Genomic DNA, 19,081 nt, shown 5'->3' on the forward strand with positions numbered 1-19,081 from the left:
ATAGGTCATTTCGGTGGGTTTAAGGCAAAGTTAAGGCCTGAAACTTCATGGAAACCCTATTTTAGGCTATATAAACACATTTAAATGTTCAAATTGCAAAAATAGTCACCCAAAATGGTGTTTTGGATGTGCACCATTGATTGGCAACGTACGGTCGAACCCTAATGTATAACTTAGTTAATTACACATTTACACATACACATTGTACATTAAACAAGTAAATTGACTTGAAACTAAGTTGGAAACATAATGACTCATAAATTAAGTCATAAATCATAATATTAAGTACATAAGACATCAAGTCAATAACAAGTTAACAAATAACAACTTAAGAGTTAAGATTTAAGAAGATGATATCAAACATTCCAAATCACAATATCCCCAATTGTCCCCTACAAGGCTACAAGTCAAGTAGTCAAGTAGTCATCATTCATCTCAAATGTTTACAAATTTGCTAATAATAACTACTCCGCCGTCCAGGATCAACCCCACTCATGGTCCGTTGGAGCCGATGTGTATTGCTCTCCGACTGTAGGACAAATGCATGCCACGTCATAGTCTGGGAGAAGAAGCGAGTGTAGTCATCCACAGTGGCCATGTAAACTGCATCATCAACATGCTGAAGGTAACCTATCCTAGGATATAGGTCACCAAACTGTGAAGAAGTACTACCCACTGATCCACTATGATATGAGTCATATGACGGCTCTGGGAGCATGTACGGGTTGTACGGCTGCGGCTGGTGGGCTGGGTAGCCAGGGTAGGAAAAGAAGTCATCCACAAAAGACGATTCACTATATCCCTGTGAGTGGGAGTCATACTCAAAACTGGGAATGGATGGAGAAGATATAGGCTGCTGCCCCCAAGGGTACTGCCTAGAATGCCCTTCGCCATATGGATGTGAATGAGATGAACCATGCTCTGATTGTGCTGGAGATGGACTGCTGTCTACATGAAAAGATGGGGCACGGAAACATGTTGATCATGCATTTCCCTAAAAAAATCAATTTTGAGAATATGGTTTTACTTGGAATAGTGGAAAGGCTTCACAGATGTGCTAAGAAGTTTGTTCTCCAAGTGATTCCGGCATAGATGCGGCAAGGATTCAAGTGGGAAGTGGAAGAATGGAGAAGAAATGAGCAAAAACCTTCAAAAACCAAGCAAAAGTGCAAAACCAGGGCTGTTTCTCAATCTCGGTCGAAATTTCGACCGAGACTGACGAAACATGTTCATTTATATAAAGCAATTTCTCGAGAAATTCGAAATCTCGCGATATGTTGAAAAAATCTTGAGATATCTCGAAATTTCGAGAATTTCGATCGAATTTTTGTAATTTTTTTATTCGAGGTGGCATTTCGTTTCGAGGAGGTTGAAATATCGGAAATTACCGAAATCTCGATCGAGATTTCGCGAGATTTTGAACTATGGTCGTGACAACTATGCTCTAGGGCCATCTACAACTCCGGTCTCTCTAACTAAGCAGGCCTTGGCTGTTGATATCCCGGCGCTTACTGATATTTGGAATGCTTTGCCCTCTAGAAGACCCTCTGGGAGGGGAGATCGAGTAGTCTGGTCCCCGACTTCTTCTGGTTCTTTCAGCTCAAAGGCGGCATGGGATTTCATTCGCTCCAGAGGTACCTTAACACCTTCGCGGAAGCTTCTTTGGTTCAAGCACCACATTCCTAGGCATTGTTTCACGGTCTGGAGGGTCTTTACTAACTGCCTTCCAACGCAGTCTTTCCTCCTCCACTATTTGAAACAAACCTTTTCTTGCTGCGTTAGTGATCTACGACCAACCTTTTGTTGCTGCTGATCTATAACCACTCTCTCCCGGTGGTCGAGCTATTTACCACTGGCGCTCCTGTTGAGTTTTGGTTTGATTGCTGGCTTTGAAATCCATCTTGAGGTTGAAAAAGGATTAATGGATCACCTCTTAGAAAAGGAGGGTGTAGGACAGGGGCAAGCAAACCACATCTGTTCCAATTCCAGAGGCTTTCTCTGATCAAAGTCAGATGAAATGCAAATATTCGGGAGCCTGACTTGAATGGCTTTCCTTTTTTACGAAAAAGTCACTTTTCCAAGATAGAACAGAAGCTTTCTTTTGATAAGAAAAGAGAGTTTTTTTGTGTGTGAAGTTGACGTCAAAGCTCTGTCTTGATGCAACCCTTACCCTTGTGTGTTAGCATGCTTTGACGCGGGAGCAAGCTTATAGGTTGCGTGTGCTTGACTCATAAATTTTGCAACCCATTCCATACATCTTAAAGGCCTTGTGACCAGAGTTGCAACCAGATCTGTATCACCCTAAACCAGGATGCTGTTTGTTGTTATTTGGGATTATTGATTGACTGATGTTCTATATCTTTGTAGGCTATTGGTTCCCAGCTTTGGGTATTAAATAGACATTAAATGTACATGGATTTATATTCTTCTGCAAAAAAGATATGGTCACTGTAATAATAATGAAGAGAAATAGAAAGAAGGAAGAAGAGAAAAGCTGTGGCACAAGTTGGGAGTTGCAGCCGTTAGTCAAGACTGCTCCCAAAACGATTAATATATAAATAGGTTTTAACATAAAGACCCAAGGACCAAAATACCCCTACTTGGGGAATCGTGAATTAGCTCTGACTCTAATTCATGATTCCCTCCCCCTTACATAAATCAACTTCGAACATTCCCCCTCAAGCTGGAGCATAGATGTTAATCATGCCCAGCTTGTTACAAATATAATTCACTCTCACACTCCCCAAAGACTTTGTAAACTAATCAGCAAGTTGCTCCCCAGTACAAACATGACGAGGAGAAATAATCCCTTGTTGCAGCTTCTCACGAACGAAATGGCAATCAATCTCAATGTGTTTCGTTCTCTCATGAAACACAGGATTCTCAGAGATATGAATAGCATCCTGACTATCACACCATAATAACATAGGAGAATCATCACCAAACCCAAGTTCAATCATCAATTGTTTAATCAACATTAACTCACAAGTGCCATGTGCCATAGCCCGGTACTCCGACTCTGCACTGGACCGTGCTACCATGGTCTGCTTCTTGCTCTTCCATGAAACTAGGTTCCCTCCAACAAATACACAATAGCCTGAAGTAGACCTTCGATCAATCGGAGATCCTGCCCAATCAGCATCAGTGAAGCCATCAATTCTTCTATGGCCATGATTAGAATATAAGAGACCACGCCCTGGATCCTTCTTAATATATCGTAATACCCTTAGAATTGCATCCCAATGAGCTGTCCGAGGGTGGACATAAATTGTCTCAGTACACTGACAGGAAAAGAGATGTCAGGTCTAGTTACAGTCAAATAGTTGAGTTTCCCTACAAGCCTTCAATACTTCTTTGGATCATCTAGGACATCACCATCTTCTGTCATAAGTTTCACATTAGGAGCCATAGGAGTATCCAAAGGCCTAGATCCCAGTAACCCTGTCTCTGAGAATAGGTCAAGAACGTACTTTCGCTGTGAGAGCGAAATCCCTTTCCTTGATTGAGCTACCTCAATACCCAAGAAATACTAAAGTCGTCCGAGGTCCTTAGTCTGAAATTGTTGTCCCAAATGTGTCTTCAAGCACTCAATACCTGAAGAATCATCTCCTGTGATAACAATGTCATCTACATAGACTACCAAAAATATCCTCCCTGCATCAGAATGCCTGAAAAATACTGAGTGATCACTCTCAGACCGAGTCAAACCAAATTCCAACGTAACATCTGTAAAACAGCCAAACCACGCCCGCGGCGACTGTTTCAGCCCATACAAAAATTTCTTCAGCTTACACACCTTACCAGATTCCCCCTGAGCAACAAACCCAGGAGGTTGCTCCATATATACCTCCTCATGGAGATCACCATGCAAGAATGCATTCTTTTCATCCAACTGAAACAAAGGCCAATGATATATAGCAACCAAAGAAATCAAAATGCGAACAGAAGTAAGTTTTGCAATTGGTGAAAAGGTATCCAGATAGTCTACACCATAGACCTGGGCATAACCCTTAGCAACAAGGCGGGCCTTCAACTGAGCCACAGACCCATCAGGATTAACCTTCACTACAAATATCCATCGACAACCAATGGTAGACTTACCAGAGGGTAAAGAAACAAGGTCCCATGTCTGATTTTCCTGTAGAGCAGATAATTCTTCGGTCATTGCTGCCCTCCACCTAGGGTGAGCCAAGGCTACTGCCACAGACTTAGGAATAGGATAACTATCAATAGTAGACAAACAAGCAACAAAAGAAGAGGACAAACCAGCATAGGACACAAAACGATTTATAGGATGTTTGGTACAACTCCGAACCCCCTTACAGGAAGCAGTAGGAACATTTAGATCAGGAATAGCAGGAATAGTAGTCGATGAGGAATTACCTTAGGGAGAATCTGGAGGCGAAGAAGATATAGTAGAGGTTGCTAACCGGTTGCTGTATTTCTCGAAAGGTGTAATGCGATGGATGGACTCATCAGAAGAACGACGATGAAACATAGTAAGTGGGTTTGTTGGAGGTGGCACAACAGGCAAAGAATCCTGCACAGAAGAAGTGTCGACAACATAAAGAGGCAAATCTTCCAACTCTGAAATGAACAGCAAGGACTCAACAAATGGAGTGGATTCAAAGAAAGATACATCTACGGTAACAAAGTATTTCCTTAAATCAAATGAATAACAACGATAACCCTTTTGAGTTTTAGAATATCCCACAAAAAGACATTTAAGAGATCTAGGATCCAACTTAGAGCGACCAGGACGATGATCCGGAATAAAACAAACACTCTCAAACACCCTTGGTGGTAAGACAAACAAAGGTTGAGAAGGGAACAACAAAGAATACGGAATACCACCACCTAAAATTGAAGAAGGCATGCGGTTAATAAGATAACACGCAATCAAAACAGCATCAGCCCAAAAGATTTTAGCCACTTTCATCAAATAAAAGAGATCGAGTGACTTCCATCAAATGTCTGTTCTTTCTTTCGGCTACACCATTTTGTTGAGGTGTATCCGCACAAGAGGATTGATGAATGATCCCATGCTAAATCATAAACTCATTAAATGGAGCAAAGAAATACTCTTTTGCATTGTCACTACGAAGAATTTTCAATGATGTAGTAAATTGATTCTGAATTTCGAGTACAAATGCACAGAAAATGGAAAATAACTCGAAACGATCTTTCATTAAATAAATTTAGGTAACTCTGGAAAAGTCATCTACAAAAGTGACAAAGTAACGAAAACCCAACATAGAAGTAACAGGACAAGGACCCCACACATCTGAATGAACCAAAGAAAAGAGTTGAATAGCCCGTTTATTGACACGAGGGGGATAACTTACACGGTGAAGTTTCCCAAACTGACAAGACTCACAATGCAAACTCGACAGTGACTGAAACCTACTACCTAAAATTTTCAAACTCTGCAACGAAGGATGACCCAAACGACAATGGATTTGATGAGGAAGTGCCACATTCTAACATGCCACAGGTGATGCGTCTTCAAGAAGATACGGTTTCCCAGATACGCGACCTCTACCAATCGTCTTCCTCGACTTGAGATCTTGAAACTCACAATCATCAGGGAAAAAGGTGACAGAACAATTGTTAGCTTTGGTGAATTTTCGAATAGACAGCAAATTAAAAAGAAATTTGGGAAAATAATAAACAGAGGACAATGACAAAGAAGGGGTAACATGCACAGTGCCTGTACCCCAAACTTTAGCAAGAGATCCATCGGCTAACACAACATTAGAGGAAGACTCACGAAATGAAGAAAAAATACCTGAAGCTCAGGTCATATGGTCCGAAGCACCTGAATCAATGATCCAGGGGATGAGAAGTGGAGAAAGGTATGCAATAGCATTACCTAGCTGAACCAGTGTAGCAGTGGAGAACTGAGATGACTGAGAATTCTGAAACTGAGTGAATTGCTCATAATCTTCATCAGATATGGTTACTGTTTTACCCTTAGGCTTGGAAGGAGGAGGAACCACTGGATCACTGTTGGCTGAATTTGCAAACTGAGGCGGTTTACCATGGAGCTTCCAACAAAAATGTTGAATGTGACCAGCTTTGCCATAATGATGATAAGTGCGCACCTGTCTTGAAGTCTCTGAAGTACCAGACGTGGGGGCTTTACTATTCCCTGGCCCACGACCACGACCACCACCACTGCCACCATTGCCTGTCCCACCATTGGTGGAATCTTGGCTGCTCTCACGGGAAACCCGTAAAACACGAGAAAATGCCTCTGGAAGTGTGGTGACCCTATCACCACCGAGGATTTGAGACCATACTGGCTCAAACTCTTTCCAAAGTCCTCCCAAAAATACCAAAACAGCAAGCTGCTCTCGTTGCCACTGCATCTCTTGTACATCAGAAGTGATAGGCAGAATGGAATTCAGCTCCTCATACAGGCGCTTGAATTCAGCAAAATATTGGGTAACAGTCAGGGTCTTCTGATCCACTTTATAAAAAGCTTGGGATAGATCATAGATTCGAGACAAGTTGTCCTTCCCAGAGTAGAGGACATTCAAATACTCCCCTAAATCCTTTACCGTGTCAATATGAGTAACCAGGTCTGCAATCTGGTTATCCATCAAATTCAACATCTGACTCAATATCCTTGCATCCACAGTATCCCATGTTGTGTAACCTTCAGGTTTTGATTTTGTCAAGTGATCTTGTTGATCACGCCCAGTCAAGGCCAATTGAACCACCTTCTTCCATTGCTGAAAGTTAGAGATTCCTTCGAGTTTCCTTTCAATAATGTGATGAGAAGATGATGACAGTTCAGTCACAGTGGTCTTTGTTTCACCCATTCTCAATCAATCAAGTCAAATCTTCACAAAGAAATCGATTTCTTAATGAAACCGACGAACCAGCAAGGAGTTTAGATCTTCAACAACCACGAAAAAATCTGAAATTGATTTCTTAGTGAAATCAATACACCAGCCAGCAAAACCGATAGCCACCAATAAATCGATTCAGACAAAAAGGACTGAAATCAATCTCCAAATCACAAAACAATACCTGAATCGATCTCAACCTTCACACTTACCAAAAAACGAGACTTAGTTCTTTTATATAGACATGAACTAGTATCAAGCAGCTCCACAAAACTGCAGCGTAGGGTGCTGCATCCCCTTCAAGGTAAGATCATGAAAACCCTCATAACCTTAAGTCTTCAAAGCCGCAACCATGTTTTGATCAAATTGAAGAGAATAGAGAAGGTCTGAGGATATTAGATCGACTCCTACAGCCCTTGCTCTGATACCATGTAATAATAATGAAGAGAAATAGAAAGAAGGAAGAAGAGAAAAGCTGCTGCACTAGTTGGGAGTTGCAGTCATTTGTTAAGACTGCTCCCAAAACGATTAATATATAAATAGGTTTTAACATAAAGACCCAAGGACCAAAATCCCCTACTTGGGGAATCGTGAATTAGCGCTGACTCTAATTCACGATTCCCTCCCCCTTAATAAATCAACTTCTAACAGTCACAGATACTGTATTGGCAAAAAAAATATTGTGCAGGCAGCCCAAAGAAGGCTCAGGCATGTTGCTAACAATGATGATGATGATGAATGATGGTAATGGTCATGTTTGGTAGAACCAGATTGGTAGGTGCTTTCAACCACAAGATATATTTGGAGGCTCATCTTAATGGTCAGGGTAGAATGGAAAAAACTCTGATACCCATCTGTAGAGTCCGTGAGTGATATAGAGATGGTGCAGCATAGCAAATGCTACGTATTGATTAATTATAATGGTTAAAAATCCAGAACCTTGGATACTTGATGTGGGCATTTAACTGGATTTACTCAGCAGCAACTGTTTTCTCACTCTCTCAAAGCCAACTTTTACTGATAAATCTTGATTTCATTTGAAGAAGTTTTTAGTTCAGACACTTTGAATATTAAGATCTAATGATTATTCCTGAATCTTGACTTGTATATATGAGTGGATGTCACTTAATTGGTGAAATTTCTGCATAAGATAGAGAGAACTTTGTTAACTGAGCATGAGAATTGGAACGATCCAGTTTTTATTCCTTGTGAATGTTTTACCTGTTAATTGGTGGGTTTACTATTTGGCTGATTAACGAATTTATCTCTAGGTCTAAACTGCATTTACGAAGCAATCAACTCTGATGATATTGCTACACTTGTTTATACAAGTGGAACAACTGGCAATCCGAAAGGAGTTATGCTTACGCATCAAAATCTACTGCATCAGGTCTGATTGCTGTCTTTTTTTTATATTTTCTCTTTGCAGATAATAGTGGTGGTAAATGTTTGATTTTTAGACCTTATTATGTAAAAAACTTCTTTTTTAATTAATATCTGGCCTTCTGATTTTCAGCCCCTCCCCTCTTTCTTAACAAACTATTTTATTTTCCAAAAAGCAGAGTGTGTAACTAAGTCATTCAGTCTTTCTTCCCTTGTGCCTCTTCTTTGTTTTCCTTTCTTCTTGGGGTGAGAAACGTGTATCTAGTATAAGGAATATTATGATCCCCGTCACTACCCTCTGTTCCATGTTTTGTATTAATTGATTTCCTTCTTATTATAATTTATTTCTTCTGAAAGTTTTCAATAGTGTCAGCTCCTTGTAACTAGTAACATTTGTTATTCTATTCAATAAATCTAGAGCACTGATCTAATTTTATATAAATTAGTAACCAGTTTTCACTATCACTAAACTCAAAATTACATGATCTGAGATATACATTGAGCTTTCTGATGGCTTTCATGTCTACAGTGCATGATCTGGAGCTAACATGATCATTACTGCAGTACAAACTCCACAATTACCTCCCTTTCATTCCTCCAGTTCCCTCACAATCCAAGATAAGAAATGGGCTCCAACTGATAATCATTTATCATCCCTCCCCTTCCTACTGCGATGCTTTCCCATTCTGTGGTTATTCTGCCCAGATTCCTTTTTTTTTTATAGGTAGGCGGTAGGTCGCAAGGTGAGTTGAACTTATGACTCTTAATTTTGGGGTATTGATCCTCGCCAACTAAGCTACCCCCTTGGGGTTACCCAGATTCCAGTTTCAGTTTGATTAGCTCATTGGCTTCCTTTCATTTCCTACTTGATCTAAATTTCCATTTGGGTAATTGAGAAAATCTTTTTCTTTCCTCATCTGCCTTGAATAAATTTCTTGCTTCTTCCTCACAAAACAAGGAGAATGTCCCCAACTTGCTACCCCACTCTCCCCTTTCAGTATCTTGGTGTTGGGGGAGATTTTTTCTGCATTTTGAAGGGATTCATGGCATCTAGGAGGCCAATCCTTGGCAGGCCCCTTTTGGAGCCAAGAATACTGAGAGGGGGGGGGGGGGGAGGGGGAGGTGGATGTTAAATGAATAGAATGAGAAGATGGAAATTGGCAAGAAATGGCTGATACTCTCATCCCCTCTCCCAGGGGAGTTTGAGAAATGTAAAGACCTTAAAAGTAGAGATAAAAGAAATCCCCAAAAAAACACCTCAACACCTCATCTACTATATAGGGTGAGAACGTTACTATGATCCCTTACCTGGGTTATTCCCTCATTCTTCCCTGTAATTATGAGGATGACTTTTCATGGAAACTTGGAAAGGTACCAAAACCCAAATATTTTAAATAATAACCATCCATTCCAAGATTGATAAATTAAATTGGAGATGAGTCAGAAATCCAAATGAAACCCACAAAATGGAGGCACGCCACTCTTTTGTATCTTTATGCAAATTTTTATGCAATCAGATCATGTTATCTGTCTAGTCCTTTTCTTTTTCTTTTTTTTTTTTGGGGGGGGGGGGGGGGGAGGGGAGGGGGTTGGGGGTCAGTCAAAAGTTTACTCCCTTCCAATAAAAAAAAAAAGTTCACCTGCTTCCTGAGTAGGCATCTTGTGGAAGGTGCCAGCTCTCTCAGCTGGTAAGTGCTTTGGCTTGTTGTTGCCAAGACATGGGATCGAGTCCCACCTTCATCCTCCCGTCTTTATTATTCCTCCCATCATCTACCCCCAATATCCAAATGAATGTAATTGATTTTGTCTGAAAAAAGAAAAGACATCTTATGACTTGCTTTGACCAGCCTTGATACTCATCAAACCAAATTCCGGTAAACTACCAACTGATGAGTCTTGTGTAAATTTGTTATTATGATCTTTACCTGGTCATTTATCTGGTATTGGATGATCTAACTTCATTGCAGATCTGTTAATGATCTGCCAATTTGACGTCTGGACTGTGCTGCAGTTCATCAAAGTTCAAAGAAGGATTTGCTTCATCCTAATCATGAGAGAGAGTGAGGAGGGTGGGGAGATGGAGAGAGACAAAACCTATGTTCTCTTAGCATTTATAACATATCTGTTAGATCCTTAAGAACCACTATCCCGCCTATCTATTATTGCCCTTCCTATTTTTCAATGTTTGTAGTCATCAATTATCTTATAGATGCTCCTTCACTTGTTCTCTCTCACTAAAGAGCTGTATTAACTCTCTTCTTTTCATAGTGCCTACCAGTTCCATGGTCCTACCAATTAAAGTTCATGCACATTTAATTTACTCAAATAGTCAAATGATAGTGTCATGTGTTTGTCATTTGGCAAGATTCTAAGACTTAGTTTTCAACTTTCTTATCTATGTAACTCATTGATACATGTCAATATTTAAGCTGAACAAACTTGGTGGTTTTACCCACTCATTTTATGAATTTTTAAGCTGTTGGAAATTGGGAAGTTTTGAAGTAAAAATTTTCAAATTAATTTAGAAGTTAGAAATGAAAGATTTTGCTTTGAGTTATATGAATCAAGTTATAACCGGCCTTCTACAGTGTCAGCTACATATGTAAGCCAGTGCATAAGCACATGGGCACATTTTCACTCCCAAATAACATGAATGGTTGAAGAAAATATTATTTTAGTTTATAGCATTAATTTTTGAATGACAATACATGTTTTGTTCTTTATGTTAATTTTCTTTGTTATCCGTGTTCTTTGAATTGGCTCAATTGAGGACTCATAACCTGATTAAGACAACAGAACTACTCCATGAACCAGGAAGAAAAAGGGTGGAAGGAAAGAGGGGGGCACATACCATGCCAAATGATGCAAATGTAATTTGATCTATGGGCCAGGATACAACTCCTATGAACCTATTCCAATAAAGAAAGCTGGTGTCTTCATTTCCTTGTCCAGTTTAGTTTAATGAGATCTTACTTGTAGTGTTGTAACAAATGAGAAAGGTGTTTTAGTCTATTTTTTTTAATGTTTATACTTTTCTGTTATTGTTTTTATTCACAATCTTCTTTCTTTTGGTAAGAAAAAAACCTGAGTTTGTTCTTTGTTTTAATTGTTTGCTTAGATAAGGAACTTTTGGGACATGGTACCTGCAGTACCTGGGGATAGGTTCTTAAGCATGCTTCCATCTTGGCATGCTTATGAACGAGCTGCTGAATATTTTATATTTACTTGCGGGGTTGAGCAAGTATACACATCTGTGCAAAATTTGAAGGTACTTTCTTCAGATCATCAGTTGGTTCTTAGCAGTGTCTCTTCTCCATACTTAAAATACCTGAACAGCAGAACAAAGTTAAATATTATCTCACAAGTGGGGTGAACTTTTCTTGATAAGCTAATTCAACTTAATTTCTCTTAGTTTATTATTTGTACAACACTTGTTAGATGAGAACAAGCTCCTGTAATGTGTTACTTTTGATGTCTTTTCCAAGTCTTCCTTGCTTATCATTGTGGCTACCTTTCTTGATAGGAAGATTTGAAGCATTATCAACCACATTACCTTATTGCTGTTCCTCTAGTATACGAGACACTTTACAGGTAAATTCTATACTATGAAAATAACTTTGACGGAACGATGTTGGAAACTGAATACCTCTCCTCTTTTTCCTTCTTTCACGTTGGTACTTGGTAGTGCTTTGCTGTGGAAGCAAGAACCTAGATAATTTTATCAAGATGTAGAAAAGTGCTATATCTGTGACAGTCTAGAAGATGACAAAAATATGATCTAAATGAAAAAATATCCAGAGAGAAGTTGTTGGTGGTGTTTTTTTGGTTGTTTAGAATTGAAGAAAAGCTAATGATAGGGAGGTGGGAGCCCTCCTCATCCTTCGAGAAACTGGAACTGTCTTGCTTTGATCTGTTAAATACATACTTTTGAAAGGCCATCACTAAATAGGTGTTTCCTGTGATCTACTTTGATGCTACTGAAAGATCAGGCAGGAGAAGCCCATGCTTAATCTGTGGTCTCCTTTTTTGTTTCCATAGACGGGCTTCCTCTGATATTTGCACAAAGTACTGGTGGTGTTCTTGCAAGGCAAACTATTGGTTAGTGGCCTATGTTTTGATCCACTGCCTGATTACATTGTGAAAGCTCAAGGTGTCTTGGGCTAGTTAGCTTAGTCTTTGTATCCTGACTGATATCATTGATCATTGGTCAAATCAAGAATTTGTTCCCATTGTCAGATTGTATGGAACCTTCTCCCGTTGCTCTTTGTTGGTCTATTTGGAAAGAAATGAAATATGGCGTTCTTGATGGTAAGTACAGGGATGAGGTCAGCTTGTAGTAAAAGCAGGAAGCCTTCCATTTCTGGTAGTCCTGTACTCAAAGCATTAAGGAATGCTTTCACCACAATGTAGTATCTATTGTGACCTCATTGTTTTAGGACTATTTCGGCAGTATCTTCTGAATTTTACTCCAATCTTTGTTGAGTGGTAATATGGACTCTCTCTGACAGCTGAGGTGGCATCTTGAAATCAATGCATAATAAATTGGTTAATGAACATGTACCATGTACATCTGAATATAGAAATTTAGCAATAACAGGTCTCTAGTCAATATAAATGAAGTTTTCCTTTTCTTTCTAGATTGGAGTCGCTGGATGTCATCAGGTCTTCATGGTAACTATTCAGCCATGCATTGCTTGTTGAGTCAGTTTATTTGATTCTTAGTAGCTTTCCGTAACTTCTGTGCATCAGTTATTCAGGATTTTGAGCTGCGTGGTAGATAGGGTTCTGTACCCATGCACTACTCTTGTATTTAGTAAACTCTTTGCTGCAGAGGAATCCAGAAACAAATTTCTGCAAGCTCTACTGCTCGAAAGCTTGTCGCACTTACATTCATCAAGATCAGTCTGGAATACATGGAGTTCAAGAGGATTTGTGAGGTTTGAATATGAACTTAAGATACAGTTTTGATTTCCTGATGAATGTTATTTTTTATATTGTAATTCACATTAAGGTCGGGAAACAGCCTCTCTGCGAAGAAGGGATAAGGCTGTGTACATTATGACCCTCCCTAGACCCCACTGTGGCGGAAGCCTTGTGCACTGGGTACGCCCTTTTCTATAATTCACATTAAGATGAGTAATTCCACTCCACTGAACTTGACTAGCTTAAAATCATTCTGTTGGAAACTTCTTCAGATGAAGACCAAGGGAAAAGTGTTGCACAACAGGCATTCTTGCTTCCCCTATCACAACGCATGCCTGGTTTTCTGCCATCTGGAGGGATAACGTGGTCAGTCTAACCATTGGATTAGACAGGATGTCCCTTTGATTGGTCGCATGCTAAATTTTGTGTTCCAACTCAACCATATGGGCTACCATGTATTGAACTTTTTCCTTGGTTCTTCTAACCACTAAACTGTTTTGTCCTGTTCTTGACTTTTTCAGCCATTTTTCAAGTTTTTTTCCGCTGCATGGCAAGGTCTGGTTTTCTTAAAATTTGATTGGTGGATAGAGGAGGGTGGGACCAACATGTCACTGAATTCGGGTACAAGACAAGATTTCGCATTGCAGTTATAAGCTGCCTGTTATGCTAGGCCCTGCACAACCTCTGTTGTGTCACTACCTTCGCAAAAATTAATTATTGCAAACTTATACTGATACAAATCAGTTCTGTTACCTTGTTTAACGAATTTAGTATTGCACTCCGACAAAGTAAAATTAATTTTCCTTCCCCAATTAATAGTCCAATGGATTTATTACATAAATTGATTCAGGCATGCTTTTCAGGGAAAGTTCCTAGCAAGAAATCCGAATCAACCTCCATTTCTTGTTATGTTTGAGTGGTTGTTAGCAAGAATTATTTGTGCAATCTTGTGGCCGTTGCATATTTTGGGGTCGAAACTTGTATACTCCAAAATTCTTTCAGCAATTGGAATATCAAAGGTTGGCTTACTATGTTGTAATCATTGTTTATTTAGAATTTGTGTACTTTTTTTTTTTTTTGAGTTATTTTTATGAAAGTTATACAGTTGGTTGTTAGCATGTGGAATGAACAGAGAATTTTTTTGACGAAATGCAGGCTGGTATAAGTGGTGGTGGCAGTCTACCATTATATGTTGACAGGTTTTTCGAGGTTAAAATCTTACACATTCATATTGCAGAATAGAATTAAGTGAGGAATTTTTGTGGCCTTCTAACTGATTAGAAGTTGGAACATAAAACTTGTAGGCAATTGGCGTGCAATTGCAGAATGGGTATGGTCTAACAGAGGCTTCTCCTGTTGTTGCTGCTCGAAGACCTGCATGCAATGTAAGAAAAACATATTGTTTAAGGAGTATGACAAACAGAGGTTTGATTATTTCATCTGTTATGTTACTTATGCATTTGTCAAACCCAACCCTAATTAGGATTTAAGGGATTGAATTATGCTAGGGATTTGGACAGAAGATGGAATAAATTGCTATGCAAACCAGGAAAATTACGTGATAATTCGTAGAAACAGAAATAGAAATTAGGGTTTGAAGGAGAAATTCTGCAATTGAAAACCCAACCCTGATGGGCTAGAGTCTGAGGTCAAGTCATCTGTTAGAGGTGGTCTTCTATCATGGGGTGGGTTTGCATCATGGTACAAGGTTTCGATGAGATTTTGTGAGACCAACCGAAATATTTCGGTTCCGCATGCTGTCAAAATGAAACAGCCTGCGATACTGAAGAATTGCAATGTTTAGACCGAAATTTTGCAGTTTCGGTGAAATTTTTTACCATGTTTTGGATATCGGTATCATTTTGGTCAAACCCTTTTTGTACATGCATGGTTTCAATCGAAATTTTGCTATTTTGATTAGATTTCAACCATATTTCGAGTTTCGGTATCGTTTTGCTAGTTTGACTCCAAAGAGGGAAACTTCCTAGAAAACCTCAGTTTTTGTAATGAACCATGAATAACATTTGATAATTATGAAATAGTTTATAAATTTATGTTCTGTTAAAGGTTACTCACGATAGAGGGAGTGTCTGTATCGTGAGTTATGTTGAGTTGTAGAGTTTAGATATACTTTTGTTTCTATTTTAGGTTCTTTATTGGTTTATGTTAACAAAACAGGATTTTCGTGAATGGCTTGAATGATCAATGAGATCAGTCAAACTCTCTATTTATAATAATAATAATAAAAGAGATTACAAAGGGAAACACTGTTCATGGCACTATTCACGATACTGTTCATGACACTGTTCACATGAACAGTGTCACAGCCCAAATTACAATCCTACCCTTGTTCAAAAGTACATAAATAAAGCATAAATAAAAAACCCAAAATACCCTTATAATATCGGGTAACACATCTCAACACTCCCCCTCAAGTTGGGGCATAGATATCACACATGCCCAACTTGACTAGACTAGGATAAAACAACTTCCCACTCAACCCTTTGGTGAAGACATCAGCCAGTTGATCTCCAGACTTCACAAAAGGAATACAAATCTGCCCACTCTCTAACTTCTCCTTGATGAAGTGTCTGTCAATCTCCACATGTTTGGTACGGTCATGCTGCCTTTGGATTGTGGGCAATGCTAATTGCGCTTTGTTGTCACAAGACAACATCATTGGAAGATGAACAGAACCACGAATATCAAGGAGTAAACTCAAGCCACGATAACTCACATATGCCTTGGGCCATAGCACGGAATTCAGCTTCAGCACTAGATCTTGCCACAACATTTTGCTTTTTACTCCGCCATGTGACTAGATTTCCTCCAACAAAAGTACAATAGCCGGAGGTAGATTTCTGTCGGGGTTACCACCCCGGTCGGCATCGTGTAAGCCTCAATGCGAAGATGGTCATGAGGAGACAAAAGGATCCCCTTTCTGGAGCTGACTTCAAGTAATGGAGAATACGAAGAACAGCAGCCATGTGAGTGGAATAAGGATCATGCATGAACTGGCTCACAAGACTCACAGCAATGGCAATATCTGGTCTGGTGTGGGAGAGATAAATTAGCTTGCCCACCAATCGTTGATATCTGCCCTTATCAACAGGTTCACCATCCTTCTCTTGCAGACGGGTAGTAGCTTCCAAGGGAGTGTCACAAGGATGACAACCAAGCAAACCAGTCTCTGATAGTAAATCTAGAACATACTTTCTCTGGGAGAGAAAGATGCCTTTTGGAGAACGGGCAACTTCAATCCCAAGAAAATATCTTAGCTGTCCTAGATCTTTTATGTCAAATTCCCGTCCCAAGAAAGCCTTCAGGTGAGAAACTTCATCTGTATCATTACCAGTCACAACTATGTCATCAACATAAACTATGAGAAGAGTGACCTTTTCTCCCTTTCGCTTGATGAATAGAGTGTGATCAACATGACTTTGTTTGTATCCACAGGAGACCATGGCTTTATGAAACCTACCAAACCATGCCCGTGGAGATTGCTTCAACCCATAGAGTGCCTTTTTGAGCCTACAAACTTTCCCATGGGTCTTGTCAGAGGAAAAACCCGGAGGAACATCCATATAAATCTCCTCTTCCAACTCCCCATGAAGAAATGCATTTTTTACATCCAACTGCTGTAGGTCCCAGCCAAAGTTGACAGCACAAGACAGTAAGACCCGGACAGTGTTCAACTTTGCAACAGGGGCAAATGTCTCATGGTAGTCAGATGAAGGGGCAGCAGCAGCAGGAGTAGGAGAATCAGACATATGAGCCTTGGGCTTAAACTTCCCACGGGCTTTCTTTTCCTCAAAATCAGCAGGCTTCCCATGGAGCTTCCAGCATTGAGCCTTAGTATGATAGAGCCTGTTGCAGTGTTCACACTTGACAGGACCTTTAGGGACAGCAGTACCACCATCAGTAGTGGTAAGAGAAGGAGTACTGGAAGCAACTTGCAAGGCGGAGCGATCAATAGTAGAGGAATGCAGCATAGCAGCCCAACGAGATTCCTCATTATGAACCAAGGCAAAGGCCTGTTCTAGGGATGGAAAAGGGGACTGCCCAAGTACTTGCACCCGAATAGGATCAAACTCCATATTTAGTCCAGCCAAAAAATCATAGACACGTATTTTGTCAACGTGTTTGCGATAAGCTGCGATCGATGCTGATAGAGGGGGCTGATAGTCGGAGTAATGATCCAATTGCTGCCACATGTTCTTGAGGGCAGCATAGTATTTGGAGACAGAGAGCTCCTGTTGGGTAGTGGCATTAGCCTTCTTTCTAATCTCATAGACCTGTGCATCATTCCCCGTGCGACCATAAGTCTCTTTGGCACCATTCCAGATAGTATGGGCAGTGTCCAGTAGAAGAAAATTGTCTGAGATATCCCTTTGCATAGAATGGATCAAGTAGGACATCACCATCGCATCATTCGATAACCACTTGTTGAGTTGAGAACCCTCTTCCACTGGTTTAGTTGTTGTCCCAAGAAGATGGCCGGTGAGGCCACGGCCACTCTTGTCAAATAGGTAGACCGAGACCACTTCAGGTAGTTAGAGCCATCAAGTTTGATTGGGGCAGCAAGGGGAAGAAAATCAGTCCGGGGCTGGCCATCAATGCCAGAAGAGGCCGAAGAAGAATCTGAACCAGTCATTGCAGCAGGTAACCAATCTTCAATGAAGCAGCAAACAGCCAAAAAATATCCAAAAAAATTCTGGAATCGACCCCCAATAGAAAAGGGCTGTATTGGAGCAAAAAATCTCAGATATGTAGGCTGGGAATGATGTCGAATGAAGGCAGCAAGGGTGCCAATCAGATGCAACAGGAACCAGCAGCCCAACCCCAAGATCGATTAATGTCAGGGTTTTGAAAAAAACCCTGAGAAGAGAGATCGATAAGGGGCTGGGGTCTTCAACCAATCTGATGAAGTGAATAGGGGCTGAGAACAATATCAAATAAAGATCCCACAATAGAAGATGCAGCCGAAACAGATGTAGAGGCCTCATCTCCAAAAAAATAAGAATCTTCAAATCGTAGACAGTGCTTCAGCTCCACTCGATCCAAAAAAGAGGCATAAAAAAGGAGGTATATTGGGGCAGCAGCTAGATCATTACGATCACCTCAGTAGTGCTGCCCTAATGGGAGAAGAAGAACCAAAAGAAAGGAAGAAAGAAGAAGGGAAGAAGCTCGATGGAGGAAAGGAGAAAAAAATCGAAGGGAGGGAGGTGGGTTTTGAAAACCTAGATCAGAGTGTATTTGGCTCTGATGCCATGTTAACAAAACAGGAATTTCGTGAATGGCTTGAATGATCAATGAGATCAGTCAAGCTCTCTATTTATAAAATTAATAATAAAAGAGATTACAAAGGGAAACACTGTTCACGGCACTATTCACGATACTGTTCACGTGAACAGTGTCACAGCCCAAATTACAATCCTACCATTGTTGAAAAGTACATAAATAAAGCATAAATAAAAAACCCAAAATACCCTTATAATATCGGGTAACACTCTCAACAGTTTATGACTAGAGTTGTACTCTTTTTTTTTTTTGGATGAATAAAAAATTCAATTACCAAGGGAGAAAAGCGGGGGGGGGGGGGAGGATACAGGCAAAAGGAGGCACTAAGCCCTACCAAAAAGCAGGGACAAGACAATGGGCCAAAGCCCAACCCAAAAAAAGCACACAAAAAGAAAAGAATGCCAGGCAATCCAAAGTACCAAGCCCGGCTCGAAAAGGGCCAACTAACCCGGGTCAATCGGCTCACCACTTAGAGCATAATTTCTGATATCTAAATTGGACGGCGAATGCAACTCCTGGGCGATCAGGTAGTAAGAAAGGTAGGGTCACTTCTTAGGGAAAGGAGAGGAGCTAGGGTTGCGGCGACGGAAAACGTGAAGAGAAGGGGAGGCGGCAGGGAA

General features: G+C 40.2%; 1 protein-coding gene across 2 annotated transcripts in view; it reads left to right on the forward strand.

Moving 5' to 3' along the window:
- Positions 1 to 19,081, forward strand: part of LOC122669445 (probable acyl-activating enzyme 16, chloroplastic) — a 78,613-nt gene that overhangs the window by 28,765 nt on the left and 30,767 nt on the right. For both annotated transcript variants that reach the window (XM_043866211.1, XM_043866212.1), the window contains 7 exons: positions 8,126 to 8,244; positions 11,356 to 11,505; positions 11,761 to 11,828; positions 13,069 to 13,174; positions 14,024 to 14,179; positions 14,316 to 14,369; positions 14,465 to 14,545. In XM_043866211.1, coding sequence (XP_043722146.1) covers positions 8,126 to 8,244; positions 11,356 to 11,505; positions 11,761 to 11,828; positions 13,069 to 13,174; positions 14,024 to 14,179; positions 14,316 to 14,369; positions 14,465 to 14,545 — 734 coding nt within the window. The remainder of the gene's footprint in view (positions 1 to 8,125; positions 8,245 to 11,355; positions 11,506 to 11,760; positions 11,829 to 13,068; positions 13,175 to 14,023; positions 14,180 to 14,315; positions 14,370 to 14,464; positions 14,546 to 19,081) is intronic.

The sequence above is a fragment of the Telopea speciosissima genome, chromosome 7 (assembly GCF_018873765.1).
Source record: "Telopea speciosissima isolate NSW1024214 ecotype Mountain lineage chromosome 7, Tspe_v1, whole genome shotgun sequence".
NCBI lineage: Eukaryota > Viridiplantae > Streptophyta > Magnoliopsida > Proteales > Proteaceae > Telopea > Telopea speciosissima.